The sequence below is a fragment of the Acipenser ruthenus genome, chromosome 2 (genome assembly GCF_902713425.1).
Source record: "Acipenser ruthenus chromosome 2, fAciRut3.2 maternal haplotype, whole genome shotgun sequence".
Lineage (NCBI taxonomy): Eukaryota > Metazoa > Chordata > Actinopteri > Acipenseriformes > Acipenseridae > Acipenser > Acipenser ruthenus.
Genome location: NC_081190.1, coordinates 41377802 through 41398265, shown reverse-complemented (window position 1 = coordinate 41398265; position 20464 = coordinate 41377802). Strand labels below are relative to the sequence as shown.

At 35.2% G+C, this 20464-nt stretch overlaps 1 protein-coding gene across 3 annotated transcripts; it reads right to left on the bottom strand.

The window, feature by feature from the left end:
* Positions 1-959: 959 nt before the first annotated feature.
* LOC117409263 (heterogeneous nuclear ribonucleoprotein K) lies at positions 960-19765 on the bottom strand. Of its 3 annotated transcripts, XM_034015021.3 has the most exons (18): positions 19641-19765; positions 18262-18325; positions 18020-18141; positions 16633-16730; positions 16494-16550; positions 15180-15223; positions 14122-14194; positions 11949-12062; positions 7735-7863; positions 7269-7585; positions 6612-6665; positions 4805-4847; positions 4218-4233; positions 4046-4078; positions 3624-3691; positions 3036-3205; positions 2511-2539; positions 960-2424 (listed from the first exon to the last, which is right to left on the bottom strand). In XM_034015021.3, exons 3-17 carry the CDS (start codon positions 18078-18080, stop codon positions 2515-2517), a joined length of 1302 nt encoding a protein of 433 aa, XP_033870912.1. In that variant the 5' UTR covers positions 18081-18141; positions 18262-18325; positions 19641-19765; the 3' UTR covers positions 960-2424; positions 2511-2514. The 3 variants fall into 3 exon arrangements, with proteins under 3 accessions (XP_033870912.1, XP_033870911.1, XP_033870913.1); XM_034015020.3 differs by lacking the exon at positions 2511-2539; XM_034015022.3 differs by lacking the exons at positions 2511-2539; positions 6612-6665.
* Positions 19766-20464: the final 699 nt, after the last annotated feature.

Sequence of the window (20464 nt, the reverse complement as noted above, 5' to 3'; positions counted from 1 at the left end):
ATAATCAGACCTGAAACAAGATATCGGTTTGGTTGCCTGAGAATATATGAGCTTAACAAATTGAAGTACTTGACTGAATGGCCTGAGAAATGATTTAGAACACTGTCAGCTCTAGTTTATGAAACTTTTTTTTTTTTTTTTAGTAATTTGTGAATCAAACACACAGAATGCAACGCCTGTCTTTCTACAGCAATGGAATTTACTTAATGTGTTGGAAATCAGAGACTTGCTGTTTACACTTGTAAGAAACAGCAGGGGTACTTCTCTCAGAAGAGCATGAGCATGCACACTTGTAAGGTGAAAACGCCTGACATTGAGCATTATCATTTGAAAATACTACCTTCTTCAGTGCTTGTGGTGGATGTTTATGAAGAGGATTAGAAAAACTTTTGGAAAGGTAAGCAACATATATTTAATCTTATTTTACTTTAACTACATTCATGTAACATATAATGCAGCAGATATTTACTGCTACCACCTAGTTAATCACAGGAAAGCAGCAAGAGGACAACTTAACTGGCTTGCGTGCAGTCCTGCTGTGAATTCTCTAATCGTTCCAGAACGTGTCCTCAGCATGGTTACACTAGGAAATAGTCTGGCTGTGTGAGAATCAAACCCTAAACTTGAGATAAGAGGACACGGTAGCATTCACACTAGCAAAATCTTCCGGAATACACCCGCTTGGCCATTCATTCCGGAATATTTGTGCAAGTGTAAACGCACCTAACGTCCAAGTTCTACCATTTCATTTTTTATTGTTTAAGTGAAGAATGGATTTGTTTTTAAATGTTTTTCTTCCTCTTAAGGCATGTGTGTTTTTTTTGTTTTTTTTTTAAAAAGATCAACCAATACAAAGAAAAAAAAAAACACCTGCTAACCCAAAGTTGTCACTGCTTGCTACCTAGTTGTGGAAATCCAACATATTCCAATTAAGGAAATTAGGAAATATAATGTAGAGATTCATTTTTTGGTACTTTATTTGTTAGAACAGAAATACCATGAGCAATACAAAATATTAAAAAGTATACACAAATGGACTGGACTACAAGTTATTTCCCTCATTTAAACTGCAAATGATATGTACTTATGAACATTGTATGAAATGCAGTATTTGTTAGAAATGAAAAAATATAAATCCTGTACTGTTTTGCAACAAATGCCACGAACATGATTACATCTCATCAGTGGTGGTTACTGAAGCAGAAACACATGCCAACAATAACCATATGGATGGTGCAAGATGGCATTTATATTTAATATAAAGGCTCTTGGTGATCTCTTATTTCATATTCCCTACAAAAAATATTCTGAAATGAATTAAACTCTAGTCATATTTATAGCAAATCTGTGCAGAAAAATAAACATATGATGGAATATTTATGGCTGCCCATCAAATAAGAATTTGCTAAATAATTAAGTCATAAAAATGCTGGTATTTGCGATGCCAAAATAGATCCCAGATTCTCAAAGAGATCGAGCAAGAGGTGTAATTTTATCATGGCAACATTTACAGTAAAATATTGCCAGAACTGAAAGTTGGAAACCAGGGTGCAATGTAGTTTATTCAGTGAGATCTAAGTGTAGGTTAAAAAAACACAGAGACACTTGTGCTCTACAACAAGGATTGAATCATATTTATATGGGGCATATAGTTTAAAAGCCATAAAAGGAAACAGACAATGATCTAAATACACTGTTGAATCCAGATGACAGAACTAATTTGACTGATATTTTGGGCTTTAAATCATTTGTGTCTGTTTTGGTCCTAATAGTCCTTTATTTACTCCAATCAGTACACTAGTATGGAATATAATCCAGGGGAAAAAATGCAATGCATAATTCCTTTATGGAGATTCAAATTCTATAAAAAAAAAATAAAAAAAAAGAAGAGTCTTCAAAATTACTACTGTATATTTACATTTCTTTATACAGTCCCTAACCTTTTGGTAACTGAAATTGCAAGAAGTAGTTTACTAAATTTATTTTAAAAATCATAAAAATGTTCCTTACAAAACAAGATTACATTCTGCACATTGTACTGAATGGATGTCTGGCACATTTAGACTACCAGTACTTTTGCCCATACAAACAGTGTATATAAAGATGAGTCTGTTCACCATTTAGTTACAGAAAACACATTACAATAAACCATCAAAACAATTTAACAAAAATAAAATCCAGAATCCACTCATTCTGCTGCCATTTCAAAAATTCCAAACATTTAGTAAGCTTCACTAAGAATTAAAATATTACATTGGATGGAAAAGAAGCAGAACTTGAACTACACCCCAAATGCAGAACATCTACCCAAGGCAGAGGAATGTTGGCTCTTTAAACAGAAGCAGGGACAGGACAAACCAAGCAGCGCAGAGTTCCTTCAATCATACTCTCCTTTAGAAGAACCGACCAGAGTACTGCTTCACACTGAAATATAAAAAAAACACATTAACACATTAAAAATGCAAAACAAAATGTATAAAATGTTTAGATCAAAAGCATTACATTTTTACCTGTCTAACTAGCGAAGACATCCATCACACTAGTTAGTAAAAAAAAAAAAAAAAAAAAAAATTATATATAAGTAACTGCAATGCACTTGTTTGTTAGAAAGAAGCCCCTGTTAGTACGGTGTGAAATGCTGCTTTCAAAAAATTACATATTTTCTACTCGTCCAGATGAAGCTAGGCCTGTGCCATATGGCAGACTGTGATTTGTTGTCAATTCATCTAGCTAAAAACAACAAAATCACTAGTCTTCCACACAGAACTAGGCCAATTTTCAGATCTTCCAAGTTCTTACTTGAAATGTATTTTTTCTTTAAATGATTTATATTTGTTTATTTTGATATAATATACAATATAGCAGCAGTTTCACAATTAGGAGAAAGCCTCAAAGTTTTCCCCCAGGAATTAATAGAAGAACATTAAGAAAAAAGGAAGTAAGAGTTGTTATACAAATGTAGGTCAGGTAAAAGTCATTTGTTAGTTCAGTAATAAAATGAAGAAACTTGGACATGCATATGTGTAAATACTTGCCTGTTCTGCAACAGATACTGAGCATTTTGGATCTGGTCCTGTGTGCCCGTGATAGTAATAATGCGATCCTCTGACCCCTGCAGAGGTTCATCAATTTTGATTGATGCACCAGACTCATGTCGGATTTGTTTGATTCGTTGACCGCCCTTCCCAATTATTGACCCAGCCAGCTGAAAGAAGAAAGGGCATACAATAAACAGAACAGTATATATATATAAAAAAAAAAATCTAAGCACCATCACCTAAAATCTTAAAACATTTTTACATTAAAACAGTAGGGCTTTAACAGAGGGTAACATCTGAACTTTGAAGGTTTGGAACACATTTAAGAACATAAGTTCAACATTTCAGTAAAAACTATTTACTTGCATACCAACTGCATTGCAAGGTGCTCAGTCTGGAAGGTCAACTTTGAATCTGGCATTACCATTTAGAGGAAACCAAGGCTATCAAATGTCTTCTTTCTAGGACTTCAATTTATTTTAATATATCCATGTATGCCTAGGAGATTAAGCCATCAAAAAGCCCCCCCCCCCCCCAATAAAAAAAAAAATACAACTGTTATTTTGTCAAAATAGACAAACTTACATCTTTGGGGATGGTAACTTGAGTTGTGATAACAGGTCCTCCGATATCTCCATAAGAACCCCGGCCACCTTACCAAAAAAAAAAAAAAAAAAAAAGGTACATTCAGGGTTTTTTTTTTTTCTTTGGTAATTCATTATAGTAAAACTAACTTTCATATAAAAAAAGGCAGTGCACCTTGCATCTAATGCGAAGTCCTGGTGAAGATTACAGTATTTCTACATAATAAATTAACTAGTCAGACAAGGTGAAGGATGAAACAACATGACTGATCAATCATTGGCTAAACATTAACAGAAACTTTATTCTTCCCAACTGTTTAACCCTTTACAAGAGAAATTCACTATTTTATTTTTTTTTAATTTACTGTCAGAAAATTCATGGTATGAAAGAGCCATGGTCACAGCAGGATTAAATGTTCTTACCGGATTGAAATGGTTCCCACGATGAATTATTATCTTAAAAGACAAACAAAAAAAGAAAACAATTAAAATCATGAGTGAAATGCGATTTTTAGACTTTAAACCACATCAACAATATACCTTTCCTACTTATTAGAATTAAATGCATTATATCTTCAAAGTAAAATGCACTTACCATACCCAGCCCCACCCTGTTCCATTCCCATCGCATGGAGCAAAGAAAAGAAACTGGATTAGCAAAAATACATCAACAGGCACAAAAACCTATCCATGATAGGATTTCTATTCATTACAAATACCAAAAAAAACAGAAAGGTCTCAATTATAATAGATACATCTGTTACTTTAAAGATGGACATGGAAGATACTTTCTCTATATCCAACAGGATTCGTTTTAAGTATCTGATATTTCCATGGTAAAACACAAGTATATATTATACTGTCACTTTCAAAAGACTTGTTTACAATTACCATTACAAGCTTTTTGATATGTGCTCAGAATTCATTGTACAGGTATAGGCTTTTATCTACAAATTCAACTGTTCCTTGGTTACCGAAGCAACCAGCAATTGAAAAATGTATTGCCTAGCAATGAAAAGCAGAGCCAGCTTGCTCCAAAAACAGATTTAGCATACAATTAAGTGACTCAAGTTGTGAACAACCTTTAAAAACTACAGATTTTCAGCACATCACGAATGCCACACGAATGTTCTCTGGTAACAAAATATATTGCTTAAAACGTGCTTAAATAAATGAAATTACCATTCCATCGTAGCGATCACCAGGTCTGCCTCTTCTATCATTACTTAAAGAAAAAAGGAAAAAAATCTTAATAGAAATTCTCTGAAACAGTACCCTTTAACCCATTTTATGAATACACCTGCAGGTACAGAATGCCTCAATGTCTTTCCATGCATTCTTGTTTCGTTGATGATAAACAAAATTAGGAAATGATTATACTGCTTAAAAAACAAACATTTACTAACAAGTTATTTAAGAGCACAGAACAGTTATTTATTGACAAGGGTTACAATATGTATAGCAACACCATTACATTTTGTTTTAACACCAAGATGTATGTTATTGGTTTTATATCTACAGTTCACGTGACACTGCAAATAAGCTTACTATGTTGTTACTAGTGATTATTACACAGTTTGTACAAAAAAAGATTTAACTTTCCTAAAAAAGTTTGAATACTGTAATTGAATATTGTTATTTAAACAATTCTGAAAATAAAAGTAGGCTATCCCGCTGCAGTTGCTTGTCTGCTAATATTTGCGGTGTAGCATAACAAACAGTGTCAATACAGCAATTTACCTAAACCCCCGTAAACCTCAAAACCTGTATACCGACATCCCTACAAGGAACCTTCACCATTCATAAAGACGGTTTCTTTTCAACAAAGAGGTGTAAGATTTCTACTAAAACTGTTTTCAGTAGTAAATCTTATGTTGGGAGTTTTAAAATATACATACATTACTCGATTACAAAACCAGAACAAATGTGAGGCTAGATGGGTAAAACATTAAATGTTAAGATAAGGAATAGTTTGAGAGAGAAAACACAACAGAAGGCGAGACTTACAAGACAAGCGAGTTCAAGACGGAAGTAGAACTTCTACAGTAAAACCTGTACAATCTGGCATTACTTGGGACCGGAAAATTGCTTGATTAGATAGTGTGTTGGATTACAGGAGTTACTGTAAAATATATATTACATACATATATATATATATATATATATATATATATATATATATATATATTATATAATTTACCCATCAACACAGAAAGACGTTCACTTGTTGGTACAGTGCATCTGCAAGCGGGATTCAAGTGCTTTGTTGGCATTAAGGTTTCTGTGTTGCTTTTAAAACAGGATTTTTTTTTTTTTTTTTTTTTTTTTTTTTTTTTTTTTAAAGACTGTCAAATGGTTGCCGTGCAATTTAATTTTTCACATAGCCCTTTCTGTATTGGTTTTGGAAAATGTTCAGCTTTTTTAGTAAGTGCAAATTTTCTTTCATGAGATAGCTTGTGTGGATGTTTGGGCATGTTATTTGCTGTTCAACAACTACAAAATTAAGAATGCTGCTGGTGGGACAAGTGGGTATATACGCAACATCTTGTTCTTGTTTTTTGTACTAGTTTTGAAACTATGCCGGATTCTGTAATATAGGTTCCAGATTGGAGATGGTATCACACTATACGTTTCAATTAGGATTTAGTCGGGACCCAAAAATCATGCCCAATTATACAGAATGTCAAGAGGGGCTGGATTAGACAGGTTTTCTGTATTCAATTGTAGTTTCAGAAATGTCAACAAATACCCCACCCCCAGAAAGGTCATACCTTTGCATGCTACATATCCCTTTTTTATGAAAATAATTTGTTTTCCAGCATTTCTGACCATACCTACCAAACCTGTGACTCAATACATGTTACATTTAACAGTCCTGTTCTGCAGATTGAAGTAGTAGTTTACAAAAACAATTGCTTTTCCCCATCAATTATTTTGCACACAGACAGCAGTTTTCCAGCGCACCCAATTGTGGGTAAAAACAACTTACTCTGCTCCGTCGTCTGAACTGGCAGGATAGCTCTCAAAGGAATACGGCTCACTTCTGTAAATAATTTGAGAACGGGGAATATAGAACCTTGTAACTTTAAAATGCTTATTAATTAATACCCATATTGTTTTGAACTATAAACATTAAAACAAATTATATATAGAAAATACTGCAGAATTCACGAAGGCCAGATTCTATTAATATCAAAGTGATTGTTGAACTAGGAGTCATAATAAAACTTATATTATGATCTCAGAGAACCTTGGACTTAGTTTGTGTCTGCAGAGCCGATAGAGACTTCAAAGTTCTTCCCAAGAATACACCCCAATAGAAAAGGCAACCGTGTGATGTTGCAGTCAGTCAATGTGTGGGACAAGTTTCTTAAATATGTAAATACACACAACAAAATGTTAAAAGCGATAGACAATTGAAAACTCTGGAATGAATATGGTCGAGTAAGTAATACATTCGAGAACAGCATATTTTAAAACTCCTTACAGGTCTGTTTATAAAGCCATCATGCTTCCATATGCTTGACCTTCAGAATATGTAAGACAAATGGATACATAGCAGAATGTGAAGATTCAGGCTGAGGCTAATTTATCAAACCACAACATGAAATGAAGATTCTGCTACACCTATCACTAGTGTCCTTACCCTCCTCTTGGGGGCGGTGGTGGTGGGAGGGGGAGATTGCGAGCCCGGCTGCCTCCTCTGCCACCTCGGCCTGGGGGAGGGGGAGGGGGAGGTGGTCCTCTGCGGGGGCTCATGTCATCGTAATCCCTGCGAGACTGAGGCATGGGGCGGCCCCCTCTTCCACCAGGAGGCATGCGATCAAAGCCCCCTCTACCACGCATAGGGAAACCCATGGGACGCCTTCCGCGGTCATCGTACATCATGGTGAAACCACCATAGTCGTATGTTTCATCATAAAAGTTTGGATCGTAAGGCTGTGCGCGCCCTTTAATAGGAGACTAAAAAATAAGACATTAAAATGTAAAAGGTTTGCCCTATTACACATCAAGTCAAAATAAAAAATAATTGGGGAAATCAGTATGTACACTGGCTTCAACAACATGCAATATAAAACAAAAACATGTATAAAAAAACACTTTCATATTACCTCTGATATCAGTTCAAGGATAACCTTAATGCATTCCACAACTCTGTCAGGTTTTCCTCCAACAAGCACTACTCTGTCGGTTGAGTGAGGACAGCACTCTTGAAACAGTTTGATTGTTGTTTGGGTGTTCTGGACAAAACAGAAAGAAAAAAAGTATGTGTTTAAAGAAAAATGTTGAATTCTCTGTTGGCAAATATTTAGCTTTTCCTACAAAATGCAAAAATGTAACATATATACATACATACATTAGTGGTTCATTCAATTTGAGACAATGTGTTGATTTTAATGCATCCCTCTGTTCCAGTGATCATGTAGCTGTACTGCACAGCACAGCACAGCAAGACGTACCATAGCAAGCTTATTATATTTAATTAGGTAGCCAGGTCAACGCGAGTAATAAAATACAACAGTGAGGACCAGATAAATTCAGTACAGCTTCCCTAAAGCAGTTTCCATTATTATGTGGGAAAATTCATAAAAACAAGACCCCTTCTGTGAGCAGCAAAGCTGTTGAACAATATATATTGGGTTTGCCTTTATGCGTACAAACACCATTAAAATAGTCTGGTTACAGTTCCTAGCAGCGCAATGGACTGTGGGACTTGATGACATTAAATTAACAGATCGCATATTACTGTAAACTCAGCTGTGATCTTCACATACAGTGCTTGCTAATTTATTTAGCAACAAAAAAAATGGGCTTTCATCTTCAAAAAATATTAATACTTACATTATTTTTGAAACTTTCATACAATGCAAGTAGTCTGTTGAAAATAAATGCTTTCTCTTAAACTAAACATTGCTAAACAAAATATCTGACTGCCATTACACACTTTTCCCTGCAAACTGTAGATAAAACGAGAGGTTTATCGGTTTTGTATTTTTTTTTCTGATCTCTGTGATGCCCCGCTTCTTGGACACGGTGCCTACCTCTGTGATTAGACTAACTTTTTTTTTTGTTTGTTTTTATTTTTAAAAGGGGCAGTGCTCTGTAGGCTACTTAGAAACACCCAATGTCAAATGTCTCGTCCTTATTGAAGAATATATATATTACACATACAGTTGTACGCAAATGTTTGGGCACCCCTGGAAAAAATGTATGTTGCAATGAACAGAAGTTGACCTGACCTCTACATGGTACAAGTTAAACATGACACCTTTCTGTAAATTAATACAGGATTACTATATTTGCATTTATTACAGATTAAAAATAATAAACAAAAGTGAACATGGCGCATGCAAAAGTTTGGGCACCCTGTCACTTAGTACTTGGTAACACCTCCTTTGGCAGATATAACTGCTTCCAAACGTTTCCTGTAGCCAGCTAAGAGTCTTTCTATTCTTGCCTTTGGAATTTTTTCCCACTCTTCCTTGCAGAACTCTTCCAGCTCAGAAAGATTCTTAGGTCTCCTTGCATGCACTGCATGTTTGAGATCTCCCCACAGATTTTCAATAATATTGAAGTCTGGGGACTGTGACGGCCATTCCAAAACCTCTCCTCCTTTCTTGTAAATATTTCATGGTTGATTTTGAGGTATATTTTGGATCATTGTCTTGCTGAAATATCCAACCTCTTTCCAGCTTCAGTGTCCTGACTGACTTTAGGACATTAGCTTCTAGGATTTGTTGATATTTAGTTGAATCCATTCTTCCTTCCACCCGCACAATATTTCCGGTTCCACTGGCTGCCACACAACCCCAAAGCATAATAGAGCCACCCCTGTGCTTAACAGTTGTCTTTTCTTGAAATGCTTCACCCTTTTTTTTTTCTCCAAAACGTACCTTCTTTGGTTGTGGCCAAACAGTTCAATTTTCGTTTCGTTAGTGCAAAGCACATTGTTCCAAAAAGCTTCAGGCTTGTCGAGGTTTTCTTTTTCATACTTTAGACGCTGACTTTTGTGATGAGGTCATAGAAAAGGCTTCCTTCTGACAACTCTCCCATGCAGATCCTTGTTGTGTAAGGTACGCTGTACTGTGGACCTGTGAACAACTACTCCAGTGTCAGCTAAACTGTTCTGAAGGTCCTTTGCAGTGACCTTTGGGTTCTGTTGTGCAGATCTGACCAGTTTTCGGGCAAGTCTAGGTGATATTTTTCTTGGTCTTCCAGATCTTGCCATGACTTTAACCGTTCCATTTAACTTCCATTTCTTGACAATGTTACTGACAGTTGAAAATTGCTAGCTGGAAGCGTTGAGAGTTTTTTTTATAGCCTTCTCCTGTTTTGTGAAAGTCAATTATCTTAATTTTCACGTCCTCAGACATCTGCTGAGAGGAGCCCATGGTTGTTGAAACCAGGCAGAACAACCATCACAGTCTGACAGATTAGGAGTTATGAAGTTACTTCAGAGTAATAGTTCAACACTGGAATTTGACTTCACCTGACTAATTGAAGCCCTAACGAGTGAATCAACCTTTCTGGGCCTTAGTAATCACGTTTAAGAAGTAATTAAGAATGGTCCAAAAGGGTGCCCAAACTTTTGCACGCGCCATGTTCACTTTTGTTTATTATTTTGAATCTGTAATAAATACACACACTATATATATATATATATATATATATATATATATATATATATATATATATATATATATATATATATATATATATATATATATATATATAAAAAATGTACATTTACGCCAGACGCACACAGAGAAATAGGAACACAGTTTATTTCAGACAGTCTGTTACGCTGGTGTGAAAGGACTTAAGTTTTCTACTCTAAAGTAAGATTTAAACTTGCCAGCAGTCAAAAGTAATAGTCTTCATATTGGTTTTGGTGTACGATTTAAAAGCGCTTGTGTATGTTGATGTAGCTAAACATTATTTGGTGGCCTTTCTGGGAATTCTTGGTTTTTTCTACAACTTGCCAGTGAAATGCGCATTTTGAATTTACTAATCCACCTCTGGGAGGTTACTAGACGTCCTCTGGTTTTTAGTCCTGTGTGAATCATGCTTAAGTAAACACTTTACAGACCATGGATTACCTGATTAATTGTACATTACTACAGTACTAAATAAATACTAGGTATAACAATTGCAATAATTAAAGGGCAATACTTAGTAACATGTACAGAAAAATAATAAAAAGGTCAGATTCCAAATGGTGTTCCTTTATTGCAATAAAGCAACACTCTCTCTACATGTGGAAGCTCACTATTTAGCAACCGCACACCACAATTTATTTATTTATTTATTTTTTATTTATTTTTTTTACACAAAGATTTAACAAATCTAGGTCATAGAGATTTATTTATAATTTTTGCTAAAATTTATTAATATTTTTAAAACCATCTAAAAAAAAAGCGCCAAAAAAGCACATCTTGCCAAAGTATACTAGTCTGAGAATACACAGAATGGAAACAAAACAAGCAATCATGTGATCAAGAGTTAAGAATAAAACACACGTCTCTCCCAAGTAACAATTATACAATATTACTGCCTCGTATGAAGATTTTGGTGAAATACATTTAAGAAGTTACAATTTGATACACAGCTGCGCTTCCAATCTATTTTAAATCCGTCTGCTCCACTTATCTAAAGAACACCCAGCGCAATTGCCAGGCATGTAAAATAACCTGGTAGGCGCTATGTAAAGAAATATTTTTTGCCTACCACTATGTTGGCCACCGTGAAGCTGTATATTTATTTGCTTAATATTGAAGCACAGGTATTTATACTGTATACTGATGACAGCAGTTTTTATTTTTTTTATTTTTTTAAATAAACATTTAAAAAATGTTTAGGAATTCAAAACATTTATTCAACAAATTGTTTAAATTGTTATAGAACTGTTGTCATTCTCTCCCCCCTCTTTGAATAAGTTAACTGCGTTTATGTATTGTGGGCTGCATTTGCACCTCTTTCCACTTTGCTGTTGATGGATTAATTATGATTCTCAATTGTAATTGAATAATTGAGTTTCGTTACCAGTTTATTATGAAGTTCTCGTTTATGCACACAGTCTGTAGATACAAATCACGGTTACTGACCGTGTTATTTAAACGAGTTATAGGATTATAAAACTATAGCCAACCTATAAAAAGCAGTTATGGAGATAAAGCAAGAAAGGTAGCATCACATTTATTTATTGTAGTAAGGTTAATGTCCATGTTGTGAGTGATCCAAATTATTAGAATAACAACACAAAAATGACTTGCTTCTTACCTGCTAGGCTGATCAAACAAAACTATTACACTAAAGACATTCTTACCTCTCTCAGCTCCTTGATCTTGGCTCCCTTAACACCAATAATGCCTCCTGCCAGGCTTTGATGAATGAGTAGTCTCAGCTCACTATCAAAATCAATCCCTTTATAATGCTGGTACTATTGGAAGGAAAAAAATAAATGAAAGACATACATTTAAAAAAAAAAAATTAAATAAAACCCACACACTATACTGAAGACAACATGTGGCATAGACAGCACAGTAAAGCCTGAGACACACATGAGAGGCACAGCACCGTTAGCAGGGAGCAGTGAGGTGCAATACCACAAAGTTGGTGGACAAACACACACAACAGCATATGCAGCGGCAGTTTCCAAAGTAAATCGTGCCCTACCAATATACATGCCATTTAGCAGTACAAGTCCAGTATATACAGTTCATTTATTAAAGAAAACATTGTTATTTACGGACCAGGAAAGAAAACGGGATGAATTTAAACATTACAAAATTGAAATGTACATGTATTGCTTCACTTTGTGTTTGATTTCTTGTTACATTAAACAAATGGCAATGAAGGAGGTGTTAATTTAGTTGGGCAACCCTTCATTACGCTTTAAATAATAAAAAAAAAAGGCCTTATGTTTCTGAAAGCTTCACCCCCCCCCCCCCCCCCGACATCATTATAGGAACGCAAAAAACGGGTTTCTAATCGTTTATTCTCTGGAAAAAGCCGAGAAAACCATTCAATAGCCGAGTGGGAGCGATAGGAGCCGAGACAAGTCGGAAAAAAAAAAAAAAAAAAAAAAAAGGCGTATCTCATGAATAGTCATACATGGCCCTGGTATCAGATAACGGGGCGGTCATAAGTAAACAAGCTGGCTGATCAGTGCATCAGCGCACAAAGAACACGGATATTTGCAGAGCTTTTTTGAGATGTTATAGTAATAAAATAATGACTTGGATCGCATTATTTTGGTGATAAAACGAGTGATCAGGAGATGATTGATCGGTATGTACGACTTATTTATTTCTTAGCATATGTGAAACCTATAGCGAATGAAAGGGTGGGGCGGGGCTGGAGATGCCTAGTGAGTGCTTTGTTGATATGCAGGGCCTTTTAAACCTGTTTGACTGTGAAAAAAACACTTAAACAGCACGTCTAAAATTAACTGCGCGTGTGAAAATAAATTAGACCTGGCGTGCTTGACACACATTTAATAAATGGACCGCAAAGGGTTAAGCAGCATTATTACAGAAATCTAAATATTCATTTATAACTCATTAAGTACAACATTTATTTGAGAAAAAAATACAGAACACAAGCTGTAGTGTTGGACAATAATGGCATTTTCTGTTTTCAATTATCGGCTGTAAATTATCACGATAATCATGATTATCGGCTGAATAAATAATTGTTATGATTAACTCATTTACAAAAGAAATTAAATAAAACAAAAACACATTTTAATTCAAGTTTGTCTGAAAGCCTTTTGAATTTTAAAATAGGCTACACAATAAAAAGAAAATGGTTTCAAAAAATGCTTTCCAGTTCATACGAATTCTAAATTGTGATTTTTAAAAAAATCAGCTGTTGAACAGTTTCAGCAGGAAAAATTTTAAAAATGGGAAGTTATACATATTATGTATACATTTCATGAGTTGTTTCAAGTGGTCTTATCTTTGCTGCACTGTGGAGCAGTTAAGTGCCTTCCATTTGACACAGACAGCAATGACTACCTTTAATTATGTTTAATTGTTTGAACACTTCCTACCTGCTGCCGATCGACTGTTCACATTCCAAACACGGATTGTGTGTTACCATGACCCCCCCCCAGTTGGGATTTTCATATATAGCTCTTAATTTATTTGAGCCCAAAATGTAGGGCTGCAACCTTTATCAAATAATGATTCATTAATACTTACACTATTACTTTTTTTTGTACAATGCAGTGTACCCCACTGCATCTTTCTAACATTTATTCCCCTGGTCCAACCCCAATTGTTCCAACACTAACAAGCTGTATTAATGTAATTTGATACATTCCATTTAGACTTCACTTTTGCTGTTAACATAAATAAAGTTATTATAACAATTAAACAGTAGATGCCAGTTAAAAATGCTATAAAAAAATTACAAAGTAGCCTGTCCTCAAATAATGACAATTGCCCATTAAAATCACTACATTTAGGTATCCTACAAAAGAACAAAGTTCATACCTCTTCCAAAGTAGGGATGATCTTTAGCAGAATTTCGCCAATTGTTTCAATGTCGGCACTGATACTCAGAATACTGTGAAATACCATTAATCACAGGCAATTTAAAAAGGGGAAAAAAGAAAGAAAAAAAGAATGAATTGTAATTTATAGACACATGAGATTCAACTATTAAACATTATTTAGTCACTACATTTAATGATGATTTTAGAAATATACAAATTACACACAAGATTCCCCATCAACAACATAAAACTAGTTACAGAATACTAACATGCACATTGTTTTTAAATCCAACATACAGTAAATAAAACAAAAGGACAGGTCTTGAAGAATGGGCAACTGGAAGGGCTCAGATTAAGTGGGCAAGAAAACTTCATTGCCGAGACCAGAACATGTGGAAATTCATTAAATTCCCCACCACCAGCAATTTAGGAAAAAGTCTCGCTATCACATTCGTAACACTGGCACACCTTCTCATTGGGTGGAAAAAAGCAGGAGTGTATGCAAGTGGTGAACATTGTAGAGGTGCTGGACAGAAATTTGGAGCAAGGTTATGAAAAAAGTTGGAAGATACAGCATTACTGATGGCCCTTTGAGAAACCAAATACGAATGCAGGACAAAACAAAACAGACAACACTAATGAGTAGTGAAAGAGTGGTCAGAACGCCGGCATATTTCTCATTAAAGATTATGAACAGGTGATGTTGGGGAAGGGGGCGCAGGGAAGGGGGAGGGGGGGGGAGCAAGGTGGGCCACAAGGACAGAGCGAGAAAGACTGCTTTGAACAATTCATCATTAACAACGCAGCAAAATATGCAACACTTCAAGCTGTGCTCCTTCCATTCAAATGAATTAGTGGATCTCTCTGTGTAGGCAACTCACGTAATAATTGCAGCGTCAAAAAATAATAAAGACTTCATGGGGAAAATAAGACAGAAAAAAACAACAGAACACCGTCTTAAAAGGGGATACTATTAAACAAATAAAAAAGGCAGGTTATTAAATACATTTTTTCTCTTTCTAATCAGGCAGTGAGGCATAAACTGTTGGGACATACCGCTCGGGGCCACTGCTGTCTGGGACTGATACACTGGCATTGTACTGCATTGGTCATTGGCGTTCGTGGATGTTGGCATTGGGTATGGGCATTCAATCAGTTGTCAAGTAAGGTGCCCGTTTGGCAATGAGCACATTTATGGGCATGGCCAACCAGGGTTTCACATGGGCGTTCAGGGGTGGATGGGCCAACGTCATGATGGGCAACGCAGGGGCATGTCGATCCAGAACATGGGCAACGGAGATAGGTGGCCAAAAAAAACAAAAAAAAAACAAAAAAAAAAGAGGAGAGGGAAGAGGGGGAAAAGGAATACATTTTAATTGAATACAAACTATACTCATCACTATTAAATCCTCTATAACAGACTTATGTCCTGAGGAATGAACAAGAGCAGTTCACGGTTTCTTCCTTTAAATACTGCACAGCTTTATAAAGGCAACAAATGGACTGAAGGGCTACTGCTTAGATTCAGAACTATAAAACTAAGACCTAACCAAGACTATAGGTCAGCTCAGAATAGTAGACACATGTTTAATGGGGCTTTTTTTTGGCCAAAATAGTATTTTTTTTTTTATTTTTTTTATGTAAAACAAATTTAATAAAATCTAAATATTCTTAAAGTGCGTATTTAGATTTCTCTTTTGCCAATCTTCGAGTACAACATCCACCCACTCAGCCCTTTAAATGCATTTTTTTATTTTTATGAATAGTGTAAAATGTCTGGTCACATGAGCCAACCTATAGAAACATTACTTGGGTAACTTAATATTTAATAATTTTGTTACTAAGTGTTTAGAATTGATTTGTGATCAATATTAATTTTAAATCGTGAAATCTTTACATAGGCTTCATATGCAATGTTCTGTTGAAGGAAGAATAGATGGAAATGTTAAAAAAAAAATTGAATTTTAATTAAAACAGCAACTCTGGTTTAGGCCAGCCACCGCAAGGGATTATGTATTATTTGGAAGATTTGCTTAATGGGAAAATATGTAATTAAAAGGGTGTGTCGGCATTGCGTCTGCCGCTGATTGAGATTTAAATAACAGCTGGAGTGTAATTTTATGGAATCGTGTTAGTACTTGGGAGAAGTTGAATAAAAATAAATAAATAAAAACTGAGGTGGAAACAGTGAAACCCTCAAAATCCTTATGGACTCATATCACTACAAATGGCTTGCAACTGAAGCCACCACAACCCCCCCAAAAAGGGTACATTATTTTTTAATGTCCAATAGTACTGGTATAAAGAACAGGTTACAAAAGCAATACAAAAAGATTGCTTTCTTTGGTGTATAACTTCTAAAATACTCACGTCTGTACGTAGTGCTTTAATGTTTTTGCCACCCTTGCCAATCACAGCTCCAGCATTCTTAAATAGAAAGAAATTCAAATTAGTTTGGTACTACCAGTATGTATAAATGGAAACACTAATTAAAATAATGTTAACTTACTTTGCTTTGCAGCAAAACACGCAATTCCACCATTTCATCAGTATTGCGGGATCTTTTGAAGACCTGCTCTTCCTCCATATCTTCTGCTGGGCGCTTGCCTAGGGAATATGCATATATTGTATTTATTATGCAAGCAGGAAGGACTTGATCTCACATTCAAGACCCCCATTTCTGAAAAGAATGCATGATTCTCATAACAAATGCATTTTATGCCATATTTTTATATTTAACCTCTGTTGAAAGACTGTAGAAATACATAACACAGCAAAAAGGGTGAAATGTACATTAGAAAAGGTGACAGTAATGTTATTAATGCACAGCAGAATATAACTGTTACTACTGTATGCCAAATGTGCCCCTTTTATTAGATCTGTCCTAGATTACAATGGTCTCTTTGGAGAGCTTCATCTGCAAATTAGAAACACTGGACATGTTCAAATGTATACAGCTTTTTGAATAACAGTAACTGCCAGTAGAAATGTAAATGACTGCTAACTAAAGAGCTGCATTTAATTAGCAAGCTTTGTGTCCGATAGCAATGTGAACCTTTGCTTTGGTTATTGGCATAGCAACCAGAGAACCTCTACCCTGCTACCATTTTCCTGAATCATGTTCCCTTTCAGACAGTACAAAAGGCAGACAATCATCCATTTGCAGAACCTTAGTGAATGTCCACTTAACACTGACCAATTCTGCATCTATGTACTGAAAAACCCGTCTCCCTTAAAAGTACATAACATTAGTTTTTAATCAAACTGTCAGACAGCAGTAGTTATTAATCTAGGTGCATGTAATGCAATACAACAATTTTGCAATAAATGAGAACAAATTAGTAAAAATTTGGAGCAGTTGTAGATTTCATGGACCTTCAAATATTAAAGCCACTGATCAAATGTCAGAATTTAAAAAAAAAAAAAAACATTTAATGCATCTGTCGCAATTTGTCTAGTTTAAATTACTAAGATGTATAGGTTTCTAGGTACATAAACCTAACAGACTAATCTAACTGCTCTCATCAGCTAGCTTTGGGGTGTATGGCTCAACTTAATAAATCTTGATCAAAAGCAACTGTGCAAATAACCTTGCTCTTAACTGTATTAATACTTGTACTGTGATTCATGAAATGTATTTTTTGTTTACGTCTGTAAGTCGCCCTGGGTAAGGGCATCTAAGAAATAAATAATAATAATAATCATAATAATCATAAGAGAAGCAAAATCTATCATGTACAAAATAGTGGCTTTTAAAAAGTACCTTTTAGGTTATATTTTAGTTTCCGAACAAGGTAGTCAAACAGATGTAATCATTAGTGCTTGCCAAAGTGAATTAGTTGAATAGCACAACTTCAACATAAAGATGGTAAAGCGGTGATAGTTTTTACCCTTACCGTTTGTGTCTGTGTTGCTGAAAGTTGTCTCTTCTTCCTGCTGTTCAATTTCAGTCTCCATTGTTTTTTGGTCACAAAATTAGATAGAAATTGGACTCTTCTCAGCGGCCAACTGCTAGAACCTGTTATTATAAACATTTAAATGAGCATAAAAAAATATTCTAAAAAAAAAAAAAAAAAAAAAACACCACACAACACACGTATACATGTATGGAAGAACTGAATTTGCTTCGGGCACTTACCGGTATTTATTCAGTCTGAATGGGCGTGTTGTGGGCGGAAACTCGTTTTACAACTGCTTGAAAACTGAAAAGGAGAGGCAATATTAATTAAGATTTCTGATTATAAATGAGCTAGAACCAGTACTGGCAAATTGGCAGTAGCGGTGTTTGTTTACACAACAATTATTGTAATTTTTTTTTTTTTTTTAATATTAAGTTTATTAAGCACATTTTTTCAAGCAAGATATTTGCTCATGTTTAGATTTTTTCCCCCAAATGTTATCAACGACCCGATACATTTATTCTCCAAAAAATATTATACTTAAGGAGCAATTTAATCACATTATAAAAATAATTACAGTACATAAATAAAACAACCGATTGCTCAAGCAATAGGGCCTTGGGACACTTAATATCGCCATGGCAAAAACACATCTCTGAATGTAAATAATCCGACTTACAACTGTACTGCACACAACTATATTTGTATTTATAAATATAAAGTATTATGTATTTTATCACTTCCTTCCTCATCTTAAAATATAATACTGCCACTATTTTTGAGGTGGTCATCAATTTGAATGGTATTTGCATTAAAATACAGCTTCCTGCCTATTCTACATATTCCCAAGCAGTGCGTGTTGATCAACTCGCAAAAGTAAATGGCTGCTCCAATTTACCAGATATTGCTCATTCAAAACATCACAATCTAGGTGTTATGTTGTTTTTATAGATATTACATATAGGAGAAAAAAGACTTGTGAGAAACTGCACTATGCTCAATTGTGATTTGTAAATTGCATTGTCCATTCACATTTAAACAGTATTATTTTATCTGCACCGGACAAATAACTCGTTTGCCCGTATGCACTGAAGCGAAAACCCCACAGGCTTCGTCCATACCGGTACTAGTATCTGCAAAAACACATGTAAAACGAATTAATAAGAAAAAAGGGCCCTGCATATTATACCGCGAAATAAAATAAACAATGCAAATTTAAACTCGATTACAATAGCAATTCTACTAGAACTACTACTAGCCAATTTGAATATGTAGGCCTAGTTTTGCGCAATCTGATCATTACAAAACGCACTATTTGCTTCCCTTATTAATAATAAAAAGCGATATATCTGTGCACATTAGATAATACCCTGTAGACTCTGAAGCGTAATGCACTAACATAATTCCACTATTGCAGTTTATTATACAACAAAGCCCTTTTCTCTCCCCCAACTCACCACGCCGTAATCTACGGCCTAAAAACATAATTATTTTACACAATTTTATTTATTTTATTCCATAATTGAACTACTGAATCTGTTATATTGTGTATTAATTTACCTTAGTGCAAATCTTATCTATTATTGAATAGTTTGTGTAATCGATCTATTTTGCTTACCTCTTCGATTCCCCCTTCCTAATCTCCTCGACAGAGTTTACAACCAAGTATGATACTGGGGAAAGCTCCGTCCTAACCACAGCGCGGAGCACTCTGGTTGGAAGGCAATGGTTAATTATTACTGCGTTTTGTAACGTAATTGGTCAATCAGGATGCCAACCAGTTAAAGACACGGATTAGGGGCCAAGATAACGCCGATTGTGAAGGTAGTTTGGTTGCACATACAGAGTACTGTGTTTCTTCAATATGGTTGATCTACATAGTCTACTGAAATGTTAAATGCTCAGTTCAGAAATACAAGAGTTTTATGTTTTTTTTTTGTTTTTTTTTGACAAATTACAATTATTTTTTGTTGGCTGTAGACTAAAAAAAAAACAAAGTAACGCCCCCATACCTAACTATGTAATCTCGCGTTGTTTCGGTTGTTCGCCTGCCAGTTTGGCGCCTGGCTGTGCTGAAATCAAGTTTGAATGTGGTTTGAACAGAGAATTGTGTTGGACTGGTCTGTTCATTAGCGGCAACACAATAATTTACAGACCGTCAATGACCATATTATGCCAATGCAGTAAATTGTTGTTTTTAAACAAGTTATATTGTAATTGTAAATGGAGGCTGTGTGGTCCAGTGGTTAAAGAAAAGGGTCCCCGGTTCAAATCCCATCTCAGCCACTGACTCATTGTGTGACCCTGAGCAAGTCACTTAACCTCCTTGTGCTCCGTCTTTGGAGTGAGACGTAGTTGTAAGTGACTTTTCAGCTGCTGCATAGTTCATACACCCTAGTCTCTGTAAGTCGCCTTGGATAAAGGCGTCTGCTAAATAAACAA

Bases quoted from the DNA above. Each gene is read 5' to 3' on its own strand.
- LOC117409263 (XM_034015020.3), bottom strand. From the start codon at position 18,080: ATGGAGACTGAAATTGAACAGCAGGAAGAAGAGACAACTTTCAGCAAC. The intron at 12,063-14,121 runs GTATGAACTTTG...TCCTTCCAATAG, and splicing joins TCATCCCTACTTTGGAAGAG to TACCAGCATTATAAAGGGAT. The intron at 7,586-7,734 runs GTAATATGAAAG...CTTATTTTTTAG, and splicing joins TCCTTGAACTGATATCAGAG to TCTCCTATTAAAGGGCGCGC.